Source organism: Chaetodon trifascialis, chromosome 8 (assembly GCF_039877785.1).
Source record: "Chaetodon trifascialis isolate fChaTrf1 chromosome 8, fChaTrf1.hap1, whole genome shotgun sequence".
Taxonomy (NCBI): Eukaryota; Metazoa; Chordata; class Actinopteri; order Chaetodontiformes; family Chaetodontidae; genus Chaetodon; species Chaetodon trifascialis.
Genome location: NC_092063.1, coordinates 18,145,826 through 18,166,687, shown reverse-complemented (window position 1 = coordinate 18,166,687; position 20,862 = coordinate 18,145,826). Strand labels below are relative to the sequence as shown.

The 20,862-nt window shown below is 45.1% G+C and overlaps 1 protein-coding gene across 7 annotated transcripts in view; it reads left to right on the top strand.

Annotated features, from left to right (window-relative positions):
• Positions 1–20,862, top strand: part of rerea (arginine-glutamic acid dipeptide (RE) repeats a) — a 125,350-nt gene that overhangs the window by 78,613 nt on the left and 25,875 nt on the right. For 5 of the 7 annotated variants that reach the window (XM_070967658.1, XM_070967657.1, XM_070967656.1 and 2 more), the window contains 7 exons: positions 4,926–5,031; positions 7,063–7,159; positions 8,788–8,892; positions 13,820–13,868; positions 15,258–15,382; positions 17,542–17,641; positions 18,400–18,498. In XM_070967658.1, the coding sequence (XP_070823759.1) occupies positions 4,926–5,031; positions 7,063–7,159; positions 8,788–8,892; positions 13,820–13,868; positions 15,258–15,382; positions 17,542–17,641; positions 18,400–18,498 (681 nt within the window). Of the gene's footprint in view, positions 1–4,925; positions 5,032–7,062; positions 7,160–8,787; positions 8,893–10,898; positions 11,128–13,819; positions 13,869–15,257; positions 15,383–17,541; positions 17,642–18,399; positions 18,499–20,862 lie in introns of those variants that run through there. The other 2 variants (XM_070967660.1, XM_070967662.1) reach the window with 2 other exon arrangements.

Below are 20,862 nucleotides of genomic sequence, written 5' to 3'. Positions count from 1 at the left end.
GTGCAAAGGTCCTGCCTGCACCGCCACCACAGCTGGGACTCACCTCCCTCCCTCCCTCCCTCCCTCACCCCGCCTCCCCCTCACTCTCCATTTGTTCTTGTTGCCAGGCAGTGGAAGTAGGCTGTGCACAGCCCCTCCTCGCAAACATTGTAATCAGCATTTGTTTAGTGATATTATACATGTCTAAGAGAAGGAGGCATGAGGAGGCAGGTTATCCTTCTGTCCTCCAAGTAGCCAAGTGCTCACGGTGAAGCCCAGAAGGACAGAGGAGGATTGCAGAGTGGAATCCTGCTGCTGCTGCTGCTGGCTCTGACAGCCTGATTTAGAGGTGCTTTTTCTTACCTCTGACACAGAGTCCCAGCCTGCCCCGCTCTACTGCAGGGTTGGGAGAAGAATAGTGGTGCTTATCCTGAAAGCCTGTTATTTGTGTGTGTGTGTGTGTGTGTGTGTGTGTGTGTGTGTGTGTGTGTGTGTGTGTGTGTGTGTGTGTGTGTGTGTGTGTGTGTGTGTGTGTGTGTGTGTGTGTGTGTGTGTGTGTGTGTTTGCTCACACAGCATGCTGGCATTTCTTTTTAACAACCTCCTTTGTCAGTCACTGAGATGTCGTAGATTGCGTGAGCACAGCAGATCTCTTGTACCTCGCCAGTGTACGTTCACGCACATACAGTTTTGAGTGTGTGTGCGCGCGCCGTCGTCCAGATGGAAGTGCTTATTGAGTGCTGGTGTGCTGGCAGATATCTGTCTCTGAGAGAGTGGGAGAAAATAAGGGAGAGAATGAGGAAGAGAGAAAGCCGAGTGGAAAACCCTTCCAATCAGATCCATCATCTTTGTGTGTGTGTTTATGCGAGTGTATGTGTGATCTTCCCAGCCAGCTCTTCCTGCCTCCCCTCTCTAATCTTATCATGTCGCAGCAGCAGATTAGTCCTCCCAGATCCCATCTCTGCCTCCAAATGCCACAATCAGCCTTTTGTTCTTCGGTTGTGCTTACTCTCCCCTTGCGGCAGGCGAGGTGAACGCTCCCACAATCCGCCCTGCGTGCCATTTTGAGCCTCTGCCTGTCAATGTCACGCCACTACCAGCCCTGATCTACCGTACCCTAGCCTCTCCTGGCCCTAGGGCACTAGCTAACCTAGCTGTTAGCTCAACAGCCTGCTAGCCTGGCTGAACTGCTTGACATTCCTTGCTAACACTGAGCTGCTGCTTCTCTTGTGTGCTTGACCCCCCCCCCCCCCCTCCCTTCCTCTCTCCCCCTCTGCCGTCTCCTTTATCTGTGTGTTTGGGGATCTGTCTTTCCTTCCTTACTTCTGCCTGCCACCTCCTGAAGGAAGTCATAGATCCTGGCTGCTGATGTCACCAGTATGGGGAGGAGGGGGAGGGGGGGGGGTCACTAACAGGGTTAGCAGAGGAAGAAGAGAGTGTTTGAAAAGCAGAGAAAATAAACAGAGGTTTCCTGTTAACGAGGTGCACTGGGGGCCTGTCGTGTGGGAGCGGGAGGGTCTGGTTTTGTTTAAAGCAAAGCTCTAGTGTTACAGTGCAGGGAGGCGGAGGAGAAGGAATGGTGCATTAGGTTTTGGGGGTTACAGGTTGTAACAACGTTGGCTTCGTTTTTTCACAGCTCAGCTCGGCTGCAAGGCAGTGACCATATTGTAAAGGCCACTGTGAACAGATGTGCCGCCGTGCACTCTCCCAAACACTGAAAGGTATTAAAGTTGCCATTGGTTTTGCACTGAAAAGCAGTGTTTTGATTTCACACTCTTTTGGTTGTTAACATGGAATTAATTCCACACTCAGTCTGTCGTTTAAGCGTACGTCTAACAGAGCTGGTTTCTTTTCAAATTTCAAGCCTTTCCCTGTGTAAAAGGAAAGTCTGCCCTCTGTAGTTCCCTCTCTCCCCCCTGTCTTTGTGGTGGTGTAGTCATACACAGGGGCCCCAGCTCCAGAGTTGACTGCGCACACATGCAGCCACACAAAGAAAACTGCACAGCCATTATGGATCCAAGGGGCCAGCCACCTTTAGCAAGTCAGAGGGAGAATTAACCGACTCACACAATGCCCGGCTTGTTTTTTAGAACAGTGATGAATGCATTCATTCGTTTTGTATTGCTAGTGACACATTCTACAAGAAATCAAATTTAAAATCTTGTGATATTTCCCAATACATAACCTTTTTAAAACAGTGGCTATCGTATAATGCAAGCCCTGTCTGATGAGTGTGCCCAAGAATGCCACAGACCAGGCTGAGCCACTGGAGGGAGGGTAGGAGGTGCCATTGTGCTCAGCCCCAAAGCATGACTCTCAGATTTATATCTCCTCAATGAATAAAGGGGTAGCCTTGTACCCTGGGGGCTTCAGCAAAGCAGGAGGATAGTTGTAATTTTAAGTCTGAGGAAATGAGAAGGTCTTGCTCCTCCTACCTTAATCCAACCCCCTTTTCTCTCTCCTCACCCCCCCATCTCCTTCGCTCGGCTTCCTTGCACTTTCTCTTTTTTTGTTCCTCTTGTGGTTCATTTCTTTCTCTCAGTAGTGGGTTAGTAAGTCTTTTGGCCTCTCCGCAGTGAGTGGCGTTCCCAGGGTTTAGGGCCTAGGAGGAGGGAGGGTAGGGCCATGTTTAGCCTCTGGCAGGACAGACAAAGATGGCTGACATTGTGCGAGGCTCGACTCTCTACAGGCAGCGTGCAATGTCTCTAATCAATTCAGCATTGTGGGTTCCCTCTTATATGTCCTCTCTCTGTTATTTTCTATGGCAGGCTTAGCAAAACCCAGACAATACAACGAGTAGTTCGTGTGGAGAGTCTGAGCTGTCTATCATCCCCCTTCATTTTCTCCTAGCGTTATCTACTCATTTTTCCACCCCACGTGTTTATAGAATTGTGATAATTGAAAGCTATGCTTCACTCCCACTACGTGCTCCATATGTTGCACTCTCAGTCTCTCTCTCCATCTCCCTCCCTCTTTTGCCTGAGAGGGCTTAACGCCGCTGTGAGCTTCTAAACAGCAATCTGCTCAGGAGAGCGGCAGCCACTCTGTAGTGACGAGGATACTGATGATAGCTGAAGTAACATTCACTCCCTGCTTTGGTTCGTTTGGTTGCTTTAAAATAATGCAGGCTCATGAATAAGGTGTAAAACTATGAGCGCGTGTGTGCGCATCTCTCCGCCTGCTTGTGCGACTCTGTTTTTGCTTCAGCCTGTAATGTTCCAGCTTTCTGAAATCCCTTTGATTCTGTGGTTTTACAGGCAGAAAATGAAATGTTCAGGTAGTACACTGGCAGCATTTACAGTCTCCTTAAAGTATTAATTATGTATAAGCACCAGATAACTACTCGTTCTGCTGTGGCAGGCAGCCTATTAGTCTAGAAGGTAACAGTGTCTGTACAATGGGAAGACAAGAGATGGGGGTGGGTGGGCTAGCTGCTGGGAGGGGGGGAGGAACATGACGTCATTGCGCGCATTTCTTCACACACAGTATGGCTACGTGCTCGGGGGTCTCTGTCTTAGTCCATCAGTATGGCTCTCTGTCGAATAACGGCAAAATTGTGTGTGGTTGTGTGTGATGTTGCGTGCATACTTCCGCAGTCGTCCAGAGCAGTAAATGCAGCTGACTGACTGACTGCCAGCTGCTGTTTAACACGTCCAGGCTCACTTACTCACTCATTCCTCCTCCCTCCTCAAGGTTGGAGAAAGGGAGAACGAAGCAAAGAAAATGGAGAGTTGGTGGAGTGGAGGGTTGGAATGAGAAAGATGGGGGGGGGGGGGGGGGAGAGAATGGGAAAACCAGAGGTGGGCTTGAGGGTTTAGGGAGGTGATGATTTGCTTGGCTGCGTGTGCTCAGCCTCCTCCCCAGTGACATAACAGAACAATGTACTCTTAAGGTTTTAAATATCTTTAGCGTGACCTCATGTTCCTGTGCGTGCGCACACACACACACAGATACAATTAAAAGCCTGGAAAGAGCGGAAGTTCAACTGTCTGTCTTCGATTACCATAGACTTTCCCCCCTTTCCTTCCATTTTTTTTTCCATATGCTCATTTCTCCTTTGCTCCATGGGTGGTGTCAGTGCTGGTGCAGGTGTCAGTGCAGCGCAGTGTAGCCGAGTCCCTAATAAAGATGGCTGGGGCCAATAGGATTGTGTCGCACTCGAGCACCCATTGGCAGTCCCTCTAATGTTCTTTCAAACCACTGTGATGGTCAGTTGAGCTTATGTGAAGGCACAATAAATATTTTATAACATAAAATGAAAACAGTATTTTGCCCTTTTCATCCCTTACCTCAGCGCTGGCCTCACTTTCTTCCATTTTCTTCCACCTCCCCCTCTTTCTCCTTCCCTCTCTGTTTTCTCATTGACTGGCACAGGAAAGGCTTCCCTCTCACCTCAGTGCTGCCCCTTGCTGGTCATGTAAAAGATTACAAGCCTTTGCCGAGTTGCACTTTATCAAAACACCAGTGGGTGGCAGCATTTCAGGAGTATAACGTCCAGAGCTTGGTAAAGGGATACAGTACCTTTGCATGAGTAAACTTTAAAAGCCCTGATAGCAGGTTTAAATCATTTGAGTGTTGCCATTAAGTGAAGAGAAACCAGAAGGCAGAGGATTGAGTGGTAGGAGGCAAAGTCTGAACACTCATCCATCCCCCTCATGGTTCTTTTCTCTCTACACTTCCTGCAGCGACGGCCATCCCACTGTTTACTTTATTAAGGCTCTAAATGCTCTGCAATCCCTTTTTAATTGACTTGGTCTCTCTGCGTGCTTTTTGGCATCAGCCTGTGTGTGTCATAAACAGTGCGTCTGCACAGCATCACTGTTTGCCAAGAGGCCAGTTTGTGACGTCGTATCAAACAAAATGTTGTCTGTTTATTTAAGTGTGAGATCTTTTTTTTTTTTTTTTAATGTCTCCTGCTCACCCGCTCGGCGTCTCTCTGTGTTACAGAGTAAACGGGACCATCTGCTGATGAATGTGAAATGGTACTACCGCCAGTCAGAGGTGCCCGACTCTGTCTACCAGCACCTGGTGCAGGATCGCAACAATGAGAACGGTGAGACTGCCTTGTGTTTGGCGAAACACACCCGCACACACACAACGAGCAAGTAAATACACTTACTTGCTCTGTAACACAACACTCAATTTCTCTCCTGCACAAACACACCTGCCACAGCTCTCCAGACTGTTGGGGGATATAAGAGCTTGCTGTGAATTGCATTTCAAACAGAATCTAGAAGACAGTGTCCCAGGCAGCTGAGCCAATCCCGTTGCTCTGTGCTGTTCCCCGGGTAACACTCCTTCAGGCCAGACAGCATCACTGTCAAGTGTTAATAACCCGCAGTGTCATGTGGCCCTTGAGCACACATTCTCAACACCATCAGTGCCAGAGGACTCATCGCACTCTAACACATACACATCCACAGGAACATAAGCACTGTCACTGCTGTTTAGCAACTAAATATAAAATCCTGACGACAGAAAGGTTCTGGAGGAAAATCAGATTTAACGTGATTTGAAATGGTTGGAACAATTAGTCGATGAATAAGTATTTTGATTTAATAAAATACCCTCTGCATACCACTGTACTGTATAGTTTTTTTTTATTCATATTCAATTAAGAAACATCTTTTTAACTTAAAAATTATTTGGTTACTTACATCCATCATAATATTATTCATTTTTCCTCCATCCCTCTTTGAGTTTTAGATGAAATATTGTCCCAGAATTTTCTTGAAAGTGTTTGATGTCCTACTTTGCTGGCGTGGCAGGAAGCTCTCAGCGTTCCTGTTATGATCAGTTTGTTAATGAATCAATTCCAAAAAAGTTGGGACACTGTGTAAAACTTAAATTAAACAGAATGATCATTTGCTCATCCTTTATGACATAAACTCAATAGAAAACATTACAAAGACAATACATTTAATGTTTACAAAAATCTGCTTATTCTGAATTTGATGCCAGCAACACGTTTTAAACAGCAGCTAAAAGTTGTGAAATGCTCCAAAAACACCTGTTTGGAACATTCCACAGGTAAACAGGTTGATTGCTAACAGGTGATAGTATCATGATGGGGTATGAAAGGGGCATCCTGGAAAGGCTCAGTCGCTAATGAGCAAGGATGGAGCGAGGTTCACCACTTTGTGAACACATGATTGTATAAAGGACATTACTACACTTTGTAAAATTGTTGTCAGTAATCAGCTTGCATTATGTTTTTTATTTACCTTTTGCACAACATCACAGCTGTTTTGGCATTGGGGTTGTAGATTCTTCAATGTATTGCTCTAAGAAATGCCTCAATTCAGCCTCAGTTTTGAGAAAAAGCAGTCACATGCACAGTGTCACAACACACACTCCTACCTGTTGCCACATCCTATTAACATTTAGCTGTTCTCGTTAGCTAATGAACTCCTCTGTTTGTCTCACAGAGTACAACTTAACATTTGTACTGTGTCAAAACAGCCTTGTAACCAGAGAACAAAGACAGTCAGTCATAACAAGGTGTTTTTTCTCTCTACAATAATTCACGTATCAGTGGAGTTAGAGCGAAGGCTTTAGTTTAGATATGTCATTGAGGTTATCAACCAAACATTTTGTATGCTGTTCCCTCTGGAAGCAGCTTCAGTGCGGCGCAGCGCTCCACTATCTGCAGCTTGTCCTTGCAGCAGGGACTCAGGATTATTAGAATTGATGTCACAAGGCCGGAGTGCAGTGGCCACAGAACGCCACAACTCGGGTCATTTGTCAACGACGAGCGCCGGCTCTTCTTGGCGCTGCCGATGCATCTTAACCCCCGGAAGGGTCATTTCACTTGAGAACTGAACATTATGTCCTCTCCTCAGGGGACTGCACGTTATTGGCTTTATTGAATTATCTGGCATAATATTGACCTCTGCAGAGGTACTTGTTTCTTTGGGTGTACGCAGAACTGTGCTTGTGATTTTATCAGTGAGTTCAAATACCTGAGCTACTTTGTCTCTCTTTCCTCTTTGTCATAGATGAATGAATAAGCTTGTCTTTTACAATATATATACATATAAAACATAGATCTGTACTCAGTACAACTGTGGTTTTCTTCCTCCAGACTCTGGCCGGGAGCTGGTTATCACAGACCCAGTGGTCAGGAGTCGAGAGCTCTTCATCTCTGACTATGTGGACACTTATCATGCTGCTGCTCTCAGGTAAACAAACATTAATACACACATATGTTCACACACACACAAAGATGTGGGAGCTTTATTGTCTTAGCTGTGGTAGAATAACCTACAGGTTTCTCTTACACGCAATATTCCCCCCTTGAGGTCCAGTAACATCAGCTGCTGCGATTGCAGTGCTTGCATTTACAGCACAGCCCCCGTTTCACCACTAACTTTGTGGTGTTTTGTTGCATTTGTGTGTTGAGCTCACAGTTTTCTTCAAAATGTAAACAATCCCAGTTCTGTGGTTCCTAAAAAGTTTTATTTTTATTGTCACCTTGCACCTTGCTGTGATTTAGGATCTCTTCTTCATTAAAATGTTTTACTGTGATTGATATTAAACCAACAATTCATCCTTCAAGCAAATACTGACAAATGACCACCACCATCTGTGTTTTAATGGATACACAACTATTGTAAAGTACTCCCCTGATGTGATCCAGATTCAGGGGCCAGAAGAATTACTCTTTTCTAAAATGTACTTTATTTAACCTGATTGTGAACAGTGGCAACATGGTAATCGTGCTGCGTTGCTGTTTCTATTAGCTGTTCATGAACCCACTCTGAAAGAGAGTATTTTTTTTCTATTGCATTTACACAGCACGAAATTCAAATGATATACCGTGCTTTACTGCCGTGAGCAGGTGCTGCAGAGCAGATGTGGAAAGATGCAAAGCCATAAACGAGACGCATGCCTCACGCTGTTGTGCATTAAAAAGCTGATTGAAATGGCTGTGCATCGACTCCCCTCTAAACACACCTGTCACAACTTGAGCCTCCGGAGCAGAACTGATGGCACTCCCTCTCTCTATGCTCAGTGGCAGGAGAAAGGAGACGAGGCTCAGTCGTCCTGCCTCTGTCTATTCATCCAGCCCTGTCTGACCACCCCTCCCACCTCTCTCACTTCCCCTTTTTTTTTTCTAACCAAAACCATGTGTGAGCAGCACAGCGGCGAGCAGCCAAAGCCATGTCTCCCAGAAACCACTGATTTCAGGGCAAATTAGCTGCAACCTCTCCTACACAGTACACCCTTTGATTTGACTTATTCTCCAGGCTTTAGATAAACGAGAGGGAATTCCAGTGGGATGCTGTAATGCCGCAGCTCTCCGAAGACAGCCCTCCTTAGCGCCCTTTAATCTTTTCAGGGGGAGGAAGATACAGTTTCTCTGCGAGGCAGCCCAGCTCCGCATGCCTGTGATGTCTGTTATTTTCATCCAGCCAGACACCAGAGTGCTGGAAACAGGAAATGGTATCAAGATGTGGTCAGAGCCTCAGCTCATTGGGGGGGGGGCTAATTGTGTCGGATGGAAGACGCACAGGTTGAATTCCTGTCCAGATCTCTGTGGCGTCTGTCTCCCATGCCTCAGCTGCAGCAGACAGGGCCAGGCTGACATGTTCAGCTGGTGTTTACGGGTTCAGTAGCCGGAGTCTGATGTCTCACCACAAAGTCAGCAGGCACTGACAGGCACTAGATACCTGCTGCTGTATTTGTCACCTCCAATAGATGAACACCCCAAGAGCTTCTAATTAGGACTGCGTGTGCTCCTGCTAGGGTATCACTTTGTCATGTAGTTGTTGTTGGTGTCTAATAAAGCCTGTCTTCTCTCTCACAGGGGGAAATGCAACATTTCCCATTTCTCCGACATTTTTGCTGCCAGGGAGTTCAAAGCCCGCATCGACTCCTTTTTCTATATCCTCGGCTATAACCCAGAGACCAGGTGAGGAGCTTTCTGTCCAGTCAATTCCATTCATGCAGCACCCTTGTTTATCATCCCACAGGCCAGACACACTGGGTCAGCTCTCCACAAAAGGATACAGTTTTAGTTACAGCAGGGCTGCAGCTAACTCTAATTTTCTTTAATAATCAATAAATCCTTTGTCTGTATGCTGAGAAATGCTCACAGTCCAAAACCCCCACACATCCAGTTTACTATCACAAACAGAAGGACAATTACTGACAAAGTCTTCACAATTGAGAGGCTAAGACCGGATAATGTTTAGCATTATTACATCATTACTTAAATAATGACTCAATGATTAATCCATTACCAAAAGAGAATCTTCAAAGACCCTTTTAATTGTCTGTTGATTTGACTAGTCAATTAACCCACTGCTAATTGTTTCAGCTATAAATTCAAAGTTCATGGGTTCAGTTTATTTGTAGTAAAAATGAGTCATTAGTTATAGCTGAACAGTATACTGACAGAATGCATGTTGGGGTTTATATTATGTAATATCCCAATAATTACCATAGAATGCATCCCTAGAAGAAGGAAATATCGTTAATATCAAGTGATAATAGCTTTTTTCCGGTATCACCCAGTAGTAGCATAAATGCTATTAACATGTATGCGAGTGATGCATCTCAGGGTGATCACACATGAGCTTTCTGTGTTGGTGTTGTTACACAGTGTTACGACTAATGATGCTTTCTGCTCATTACTGCTGTCAATGTTATCAGTGCACAAAGAATGGCCCCGATGTGGTGTAATTATGGAGAATGAGCCTGTGGAAACCCCCATGGCTTTGCAATAGCTTGGGCGTTGGTTGATATTTGTCAAATTACGTGTCAAGTTTGAACTGCATTAAGATTAGAATGGAAAATCTGCATGACGCTCATCGATGGTATTTCAAGTCGCCGGTTGGATGAGGATGAAAGGCGCTTTTGCATGTCACAATAGGAAAGGAAAACGGATCCGAATGATAAAACTGGTGATGACTGAATTCCATTTAGCCACTTCAGATCCCCACGGCTGTGATGCTGGAGTCGACATGCTCAGAGCTTGACTTTTGATTAAAAAAATAGATTTTTAATAAGTTGTCTCTGTTACGCCTGCTCAGCTGGCTGCATTGGGAAATTACATTACATTTGTTTAGCTGCCTCTTTAATCCTGCGTGACTCGCAGTAAGTGCCTTCAGTGTGGATGCAACCCAAAAATGGCAAGGATCATGCAACTGCATCAACAAGGTGACAAGCGCTTCGTTTAGAAACAAGGATGGAGAGGGAGGGCTTCTGTTTTGGTTTGGGTTTTTTTAAAGTTAGAGACTGAACAGATGAGTTTAATGTTTTCAAACTGTTAAAAAGCCTTTATAATAAGTGTCATGACCTCATGGTTGGACAAGCCATCAGATATGTTGTACAGCAGATAACATTTGTAGTTTGCAGATTTATTTGAAAACCTAAGCGTTTTAACCTCTCAGTCACATCTTTGTAACATATATGTTTGAGAAATATTTTATTCCAAATACCCCCAAAAGGAGAAATGTCCGGTTTGTTTATAGTGGGACTTTTCTTTTTCTTTTTCTCTGAACGTGCTGAGCTGTCGCATTCATTAAGCTGCTCAGGCTAAATCGGTCTTCTCTCGTTGTTATTATCCACTGTCTTTGTTGGAGCGTCGCACGTGTTGCAGTGACAGCCGTCCTTGCTGTGGGCCCCTCGGGTTGCCTGTTGGGAGCCCCCTCCTTCAGGGCCCCGCTCAGCCTCAGCCTCAGCCTCCCTCCCTCCTCCGCTCCGCTCGTTTGGTATTCTGAGCGGGGTGTCTGCAGCCTTGCAATTTCACTCTTGTTTATTATGGCGCAGACATACGAGGAGAGATGAATTCCGTATCCTGCATGCGTGTCTGCCTGCCTGCCTGCCTGCCTGCCTCTGTGGGTGTATGTGTGTGAGTGTGTGAGTGTGTGTGTGTGTGTGTGTGTGTGTGTGAGGTCGCAGCACATGCTCAGTAGTGTCTATAGAGAAGCGAGGCGAGCTTGCGACGCTGTACGTGCAGGCTGAGGTCACAGCACAAGCTCAGTGAATACCTCTCCGGGAGCGAATGCGTGGTTCTCCATTTTGAGCACCTAGAAATAGGTGGGAGAGGGGAGTTAATTCCAACGAGCAGTTACACACACAGTGTCACTACCCAACCCTAGGGCTCGATGTCAGAAATGGACGATTTGTTCAGTCCCAGGAGGTAGGTCTGCGCTCATATTCTCGTGCTTTCTCGTGCCGTCATTACTTGCTGCGCGAGTGTCCGCTCGTCTTATCCGTCTGGACTTAAAAGTGTGTGGTGTTTGCAAGCTGTCCGCATCACTGTCATTACGTGGAGCGGCTGTTGTTTGTGTCTGGGAGCAGGGAAGCGAGCGTGCACATTGTGCCAGCAGCGGGAGGACTGAACGCTGCCACTGCAGATCACAGACCGTTATTGTGCTCCCGGAGTGGAAACACCGTTGTGTCACGCCTTTATTTAAATGCGACCCGGTAGATGCAGAGTGTTCGCGATGCATGCGCGAGCGTAAGGCTGATAAATGTGCACCCAGCATGCTTTTATGGCGGTTATAAGACCCGGTTATGGGCTGCCCTGGCTCCATTTTGCAGCTCCTGTTTACAATCGGGATGACATGGCGTACGGAGCGATGCCGGGATGCACGCAAAGCTTATCCGGCTCTGCTGCCCCCGCGACCGGCCGCGACGCGTCCACGCTTCTCGTCACGGCACTTGAATACCATGAAGTTGGGTTTGTTTTTGCTGTGCTGCAATTATGTCAGTGTGCCACAGACTCGCGCTGCGATTGGCTGGAATTGATGGAGGGGGCGGGGTTATCCTTGATTGCACACACGCACACAGAGTTGAGCAGACTGTCACGTTGTTGTTTGGTTTTAATAAGTAAGCCCGTGATCGCTTGACAGGAGTGAGCGCTAATGCTGGGTTAGATGTGAGCTTGTTGTGTGTAACAGCTGGGCATGTTTTGCATTGTTTATCAGACTTGATGAAGCTTATTAGAGACACATGAAACATTATTACAAGCAGTCAGCTAATGCCTTTTTGGTCTATATTAAGAGTAAGAAAATGAAAAGATTAGCTTCTGAGGAATTCATTTTGCCTGCAAGAAACAAAAATGAACTATAAGTGCAGGTATTTTTATTAAATGTATAAGTATTAATTTTATCTCATGATTGTTTTGCGCTGTCTGTTCAAGTCTACCTGCAGTCTTTATGGGAGCTGCTGAGAGCTTCCTGCAGCGATGCATCTGTATTCTGCCTCCTCTCTCAGGACCTGTGCAGCATTTCTTTTGAATGTCTGCTCTCAGGTATTTGCTTGAGTAAAAAAAATGGCTGTCTTCGCGACACCGTTCTTATTCTGGTGCGCAGGTCCTCATTTGTCATCCTTACAGCCTCCTGCCAAACATGCAGCGGACCTGGCCGACTGGCTTCTTCAGGAACACGTTTGTAGAACTTTCTCTCAGCGGCGACACAGACCGGATTCACGCTCAGTAAAGTCTACATTTTTCTTAGCCTGCAGACCACACGAGACATTCGCCATTGTAGACAAAACATGTGTGCCTTGTAATGTACTAAGAGACAGTCTGGTTGTTGGAAAAAGTCGGATGTTTCTTTGCTTCTAAACTTTGTTCATCTCTAATAATCCAAAGAAGTTTTTAGCTACATCTTTGCTGCTCACTTGTAATTTTCAAACTTTCAAATAATGGCACAAGAAACTCTTCTTAATGTGAGCATGAAGTGTGAACAAAGTCACCCTGAAACCTTTGAAATCTAATCTGAAGCAGGAAACAACCATATTTGATCTTCGTCAGCACAATTTGTGGCTTTGGGCTCTCGTCGTCGGGCCACGTTCTGACTGGCTTACATTCAGCTTGTGTTATCTGCTGAGAACGTTGGTGACCAACGTGAAATGAAGTGTTTCAACATGCTCTGGAGCAGCAGACTGTCCTGGCAGGCCTGGGGTCATTTACTGCATCTGAAATTCAGTTTTTTTGGCCCGTGCTCATATTGTCCGAGCCATTGCTTCTGTCAGCCATAGTTCACGACAGTATGGATTACTCTCTGCTGTCTGAGAGGAGGCGGTCTGTCAGGAAAGGCCGGTAGAGTCTGCATACGTACCCTTCATAGGGTTTTGCGGTTGGGGGACGTAAAGAGACCAGAGGGCTGTGGCCTCTCAGGTTTCCGCCAGGTCTCCGTGATGGAGTGCAAGCTTCTCCGGGTGCAAATCACACTGACAGATTCTGGGCTGGCCTGCGCTCGGCTGTATGAAAATCAGCGCTGTTACCTAGGCAACAGAGGGAATGGCTTTTCAAAAGGAACATCTTGTCATTTTCTTTAATCCGCTGCAGCTGGAGAGTCACAGCACTATTATTAAATTGCAGTTGCTATGGCTACCAACATTTGTACCGGCAGCCGCTTCAGAGGCTCTCGCCCTGCATATCCAGAGCCAGCCCCCCCCCCACCCCCCACCTCCTCCTCCTTTTAGGGGATTCTGTTTTATTGCTGCATCCACAATATCAGGCCTGCAAATGTGCAGCGCTCAGCTCGCTGTGCAGCAGCAGTCGACCAGGAATGTTCTCCTCAAATCTTTAATTGCTTTCAGAATAAAACACTACGTGCTTTTTCTCACATGTGACTCGCCTCAAAGTTCCACATGGCCCATGTCCCCTCGCGCTGAGTCCCATCTTGTCCAGGTCACGAATTCTTAGTTTTCTGGCGTTTTCTTTCTTCCCTGCTTTGAGGCGTCAGTCAGTGATGATACCCAATCGTGACTTCGTGCAATTGTTCCGCTCGCTCAACAGGCCGACAGGTTTCTTTCAGCTAGTTTTGAGATGTTGCCAGGGAAATATTTTGTTTCAATCTGCTTTCTTTGTCTCCTCACAGGCGACTAAACAGCACACAAGGGGAAATCCGAGTGGGACCCAGTCACCAAGTAAGACATTGTACAACACAACGTCACCCAGCAGTTGACTTGAGAGATTTCTCTAGTGTTGGTGAAAGTTGGAAACATCATGCAGCCTCTTCGTTACAAAATTTAATTATCACGTGATTACCTAACAGCTCTTCTCACCTCATAGATGCCATTTAGTCTGAGTCATGGCATGGCTTGTTACTTAAAATAATAACAATGAACAATAGTGGCTTACTATTTAGCCACAACACCACCATAACTGATGCTGATTTTAACAAGTAATTTGATCCTCTCTGCAATGCTGTTCTCACAAGACAGATAAGTAGACATATTATATGCAGAACATGTAAAGTTTCAATCTAAATCTAAAACACAAAACAAACAAAAAAGAAACAACATAAATTTTACAAGGCAGTGATGCCACTGTGGAATACGACACCTTATTTTGTGAACCCTGGTGGAATCAAGGTCCTTGATTAGACATTCACAGTTTACATAGAAGTTTGCATGACAGTTAACTGCAGCGTTTGCATCTGCCAGCCTGTGCAACTGTACTGTAGCACCGTGTAATAACTGTGTGTACAGCCCTGATACTAAAACAGTTGGGACACTGTGTGAAATGTAAATAAAATCAGAATACAGTCATTTGCAAACAAATGTTTTTTATGAAGTGTTCCTGAGCCCATGTAGTCATAGTCCTTGCTTGTGAGCGACTGAGTCTTTCCACGATGCCCCTTCCATACCCAGTCATGATGCTATCAGCTGTTACCAATGATCCTGTTTACCTGTGGAATGTTCCAAACAGATGTTTTTGGAGCATTCCACATTTTTCCCAGTCTTTAGCTGCTCCTGTCCCAACTTGTTTGAAACATGTTGCTGCGTCAAATTCAGATTAAGCAGATATCTACAAAAGTCAAAAGTCAATGACGTTGCTGAGGTAAAACATTATACATATGTACTGTTTCCATTTGAGTGTCTGTCAAAAAGGATGAGCAAATGATCACATTCAGTTTTATTTGTGGTACACAGCGTCTCACTTTTGGCATTCAGGGTTGTACTTACTACTATACAAACTTTCTTGAGTTTAAATAATCAGTAATCAGCTACCACCAAACGTAGACAGGATGTATACGTTCCATCTTTGCAACAGAGCAAAAACACTGAACGGCTTAAAACAATTTTGTTCATCTTCAGCGCTGCAAGGACAGAAAGTCGTCTGAGTGCTGCAGTTCTGTGTTGTGTTAAAATATTGAATCATTGTGACTGAACTTGTCCCCATTCCCCGCTGCCACCAGAGAAATGTTGATGACAGGAGGGTTGAAAGCTGATATTTTCTTTAAGCTGGCATGCTATTTGTAGTGTGACACCATCTGTCCCTCCTTTCTCCTCCTCCTCCCTGGACCTAATTAGGCCAAGCTTCCAGAGCTGCAACCTTTCCCCTCTCCTGGTGGCCAGGCTGTGACCGAGAATGAGGAACTGGTCTGGATGCCAGGGGTCAATGACTGTGATCTTCTCATGTACCTCAGAGCCGCAAGGTGAGCCCAGAGACACACAGGAGTTCATTCTACTGGTTCAAGGGAAATCTATCATCACTAAGGTTAAAGATGATGTATGATAAAACATGGAACCACAATCTGTCCCTCGCCCTCACTGTATTCATACCCAAGTGTGTGAATGTTGCGTATATTCAGAACTTAATAATATCAAGACATCAAAGACTCACATCAGTGAAAGTGAAAACATCTACAGGCTTCCACTCTCCACCATCAACCTGCTTCTGTACTCAACATCAGTCAAACCGCATTTCTTCTCTCTCATTGGTGGTATTTTATTCAAACCACTAAACTCGCTTTATTTCGGAAAAACTGTCTCGAAAAACAACGTTAACTGTCCCAAAATCAAAATGTTGTTAGCATTCAAAGTACCTCTCCCTGCAAACTGAACTCAGCTGAATATTTCAGCACATTTATTTACTGTTAATTTGTTTTGTTGTCACATTGAACTGCAGGTCACTGTTGAACCCTTCATGTTCCTCTGACAGAAACTGTCCGTCCTGCTGTGCGGCAGCTTTTGTTAGCTCTTAGCTCTATTATGGCCTTTAGCTGTGAGCTATTTGCTCCGTCACTTCTTAGCACCATTGACTCTATTAGCTCCATTAGGCAAACACACCACAGGACATTGCTGCCCACCTGCAGCTAACAGCTAACTAGCTCTCCTGGCAATTTCAACATGGATTTGTCGTTCACAGTGCATCATTTTCAGGGAAAAACAGGGTGCGTTCCCTGTCCATAGTGAGTGTACTGCGTCCTTCCTGGTTTTAATGCATTGTTCTTTTTGTAGATCTCATCCTGGGTCGTCAGCCACTGGCAGTAACTATAGTGACAGCATGAGAAGACATGCTTCATGTTTGTCAATGCTCGGTACAGTTTGTCATTTGTACAGCGATAGTTCAGTCCACAGAAATCCCTTTCATCCAGGAGGCTTCCTGTTTGTCCATCTCTGTTCGCCCTGAATGACGGGACGCTGTTAGTCTCACGCCGTCTTTAGTGCTGCCTATAAATGTCACACTTCATCGGGTGTCGTATCATGGGATAAAATCCTTCATCAGTGTTCCTCGAGATGTTGTTGCAGTGAAAGTGATATGTCTGAACAGGCTCCTGTGTTATGTTGCAGTCAGGGGCCACAGAGTCATTAATCACCATCTGTCACTATGGCAGACAGTGCTGTAGAAATTCCATCATAGTCTATATTTTTCTATCATATTTGTTTTCATCCCTACCAGTATTACATAGACCTTTAATATGTTGTATTTTTGTTCTTACTGTGAATTGTAACGTGCTTCACGTCAAAGCCAAAGTATTTTTTCTTGTTGGAACAAGCGTGCGTACGAGGAACATCAGGTGTGCTTTTCTGACGGCACGAGAGCATTGCTTTGAACGTACTGTGGTAAAGATGGCTATTAATACATGTGACATACGTGTGAGAAATAAGATTTACTGCAGGAGAGGAGACTAAGAGACTAATGTGGTTCAGCTCGGACCTGAAAGGCTTCTTGCTCTGTTGCTGTAATTTGGATCTTCTCACTTTCTCCCTCCATTCTACGGCTTTGATGTATAAAACATCTGAAAACTGACTGGGAAAAATGCCTGTCACAATATCCCAGAGCCTAAGGTGACATTGACAGTCCAAAACATCAAATAATTTAATGTGTGATAATGTAAGACCTGGAAAAGCAGCAAATGCTCACATTTGAGTGTCTGGGAGATATTTCCCGTCGAATGACTGATCAATTTCAAGACTAATGTTGCAGCTCGACTCCCATCTATTACCAAGCTGTTTAGTTTATGTTATAAACGCAGCATTTCTTGGCTTGCTTTCACTAAACCTGTGCTACTGCCGTCCTCCTTTCTCAAATATTGTCACGTTAAAATCTAATTTCATTTTAATTTGAAGTTATGTCAGCAGCCGTGTGGCAGTGCTGGCTGTAGTTTCTTCTCTGTGTACATTGAAGAAGCCATTTGTAATTATCATTTCGCTTGTTACTTTTGGTAGAGAAGAAAATCATTAGTCAACCATTCCCGTGAGACACGCTTGAAAAAAATGAGCTACATGGACATTAAAGTCAGTTAAATGGCTCTGTAGCCTGATGTCTGTGGCTGTTTTAACGTTGATTTCATGTGTGCTGTGTCCACAGGAGCATGGCTGCCTTCGCAGGGATGTGTGACGGAGGCTCAACAGAAGATGGGTGTCTAGCAGCCTCTCGAGATGACACTACATTAAACGCACTTAACACTGTAAGTAGCCATGCAACAAGTCTAATGCAAAAATCAAGCGTACGTAATAGAAGAAAACCCCAGTCCATCTCCATTTCACAATAAAATGTGGTGTTTGAATTACTGGGATTTTTGTGGCGGTGCAGCTCCACAGTGATGGGCAATGATAAAGCCCCTGAGCCAGTAGAGGAGCCCCCTGTAGTAAACCCAGCCTCAGAGGCTTACAATACCTCAGGCGTAATGAGAGATTTGTCCGTCACATTGATAATGAATACAGAGGAATCAAGCACAAGAAAGAGATTAGAATCATCATAAACAGGGCATTTATATTCTGAGTCTATAAACTGGAAAATTAACATAGCGGGCAGGTCATTGTCTCTCGACCTTCCTCCATTTGCAATTCCAATGAGTAATGCTTGTTTATTCTCAGAAGAAGAGCTCCAGCGCTGCCTGTTTTGCCCATTTGAATGTGACACAGGGCTTAAAGCTGCACAGTGATTGCCTTTGTCACTATTCTGTTTATTTTTTTCAGGCTGGTTCTTAGATCTTTGCACAGAATTTCCTCTGATGCTCGAGTAAAAAGCTTCAGTCACTGCGGGTTGTAACTGAAATTGTAATACAATAGCTCAGTAAAATGTGTCGCCACAGCTCGAAATGTCCCTCCTGTGTGGTTACAAAGAAAGTTCACACCTTCGTAAATGTTCCTTTTTTAATCTATCCGGGCTTTGTTTTATAATCAGAATCATAAGATGAGGGGTTTTTTTTGCCTTTGTCTTCAGCTTCATGAGAGCAGCTACGATGCAGGAAAAGCTCTCCAGCGTCTGGTGAAGAAGCCTGTACCCAAACTGATAGAGAAGTGCTGGTCCGAGGATGAAGTGGTAAGAGAACGATGCCTTTAATTTGAAAATGCATCCATAAGCACATCATGCTTGGACAAGTAATAGGCAGGAAAAGGATACGCGTGTGAAGTTTGAATACACGAGAAACTGGTCATTTGTTGTTTCAGGGCGTTCTATAGTTTTCTTGATGTTTCTTGGTATCTCTTGTAAGGATAGCAGCTGCTTGTCAGAGCTTGGTTTGTGTCTTTAGAGGGAGCTGTTGAGAGAGTTAAAAACAAGGCTCTTGGCCCCGTCTCACAAGACATCAGTAAAAACACTCGTCAGTTTCCAGCTCCTCTAAGGCCCGAGAGCAGCTGCATCCTGTTTATCACCCACAGAATAAATCTTTAGCATGGAAGTCTGGAAAGGGAAAAGACTGAGGGCTGGTAATGTTAGCCTCCATTTGAATTTAGATGTGAATTTCACCACAGCTGTTGAAGGGCTGGAGAATCAGAAAATGGCAGCCCGTCTTCCTGATCAAACAGCACATCGTGAAGGGGGAGGAGGGGAATGAAAGTACTGGATACACCATGTCAGAAACGACTGAGAGCTGCGGCTTTGATGCATTATGACACACTGCACTACATGTTTGTATACCCGCTCTCCTTTAAAGATAACACTGCTGACTGATCTGTCTGTAGATCTTAGAAAAACAAAAGGCTCCACTGCTCCAATTCTTCTGTGTTAGTTTTTCCTCCTCCTGGGTGAATCATCCTTTCTCCGCTTTGATATTGTTTGGTAATGCCCAAGCCTGGCAGCCTTTTGTTGTAGCTTTGAATCCAGCAGCTCGGATCCGGTGGAAGTGAATGGGTTGATTTGTCTTGTAATTGAACATGATGGCCACATTTGAATAAAGCCAGAGTCGGCGGCAGGACCGCAGCGAATCACAACAAATGAAGTCAGCCGTCCTTTTGTGGACCAGTTAAGAGTTCGCCTTTACTTATGCATGCTTGCTGGCGCCAAGCTAAACTGCTGCACGAGGATGATCAGAGCTGGGGACAGGCATGTTGGGGGGAGGCTTTATTGCCATACTCCACCACAGCAGGTCTACCACAGACCACTTGTCTAAGAAGCACAGTAGGGGCTCGACAGTAGAAGCTGTAAATACCCTGATTCAGAGAATAGAGTGATCACATTGATTTACATTTGGCTTTTTTTCAATCAGAGAATAATGTTGCATTACAGTGTTGTTTATCTGTAATGATAGAGCCTAATGTGCGCTAATGTATACAGCATAAAATAGCACAATACTGGATTTTTGATTTGATTTTCTGATACAAGTATATCATCTGATAGTAATGTCTTTTAACATAAACACATAACATCAACAAAACATCTTGATGTGGATCCTTTTGGGTTTTTTTTTTTATTGAATTATGACCAAGAGCAGGTTAAAACATACACTGGAGACCCTGTTGGTAAATTGTATTTGGTATACATACACAGCAAATGATCATTCATTAATGACCACAGAGTGGTCTTAGTTTTTAGAAACTAAGAATTTAAGATTTACACGCTATGATATATTACAATCATAAAATTTCACAGGAAGGCAATAACATTGCGTTATTGTCCAGCCCTGAATCCTTATGGTATTTAATTTATTCTGTAACCTCGGCCAAGTCCCTCCACACGTTTACACAGGAGTTTCATCATGTTCAGACAGCATTATGTTCGTGCAGTGGAGGAGCTGTCAGGCAGTCTAGTACACATTGTCAGCTACGTTCAGTGGCCGTCGTGTTTTGTGTCCGCGGGTGGAGGCGGTCAGCAGGCTGTCTGTGCTCCACCTGCCCCACAGTGCACACAGCCTGCAGAAGCAGCATCTTGACTCCGGCCAGCCAAGGACACAGCTCCCAGTGATCTGATCACCAGTTGTGCCTTTTCAGCCCTGCAGCCTTGAGGGACAGGTGTAAATGTAGCTCCAACCTTACCGCACTCAGAGAAATCAGCCCCGCTGCTCTTCATTTATTTATCACCCCTTGCTCTGCCTGTCCTCCTCCCTCTCCTCTCCCTCTTCTATCTTATCCCCCCTCCAGGACGAGCTTCATTATTCCTGCCTGCTCTTTTTTCACCCCACCGCTGCATTCTTTTAGAGATGTGAATAAAAGTGACAGCGGGGGCAGCTGGAATGACAGAATCAGCCTGTCTGCAGGGTCACTTGTCACCCTCTCCTCCCCCCTTTGACTCCTCTTGCCCCCCCCCCCCCTCTCTCTGCACTTGCAGCTGCTGCCACATAGCACATAATCCTGGACCTTGTCTCAACTCCCCAACTCTAGAAGAATATTAAGAATTTCTCCCACACAGAAAGATGAGACCAGTGTCGTGATCATTCGTAAACCGTGTCATTGCTGCGGTGGAGGAAGT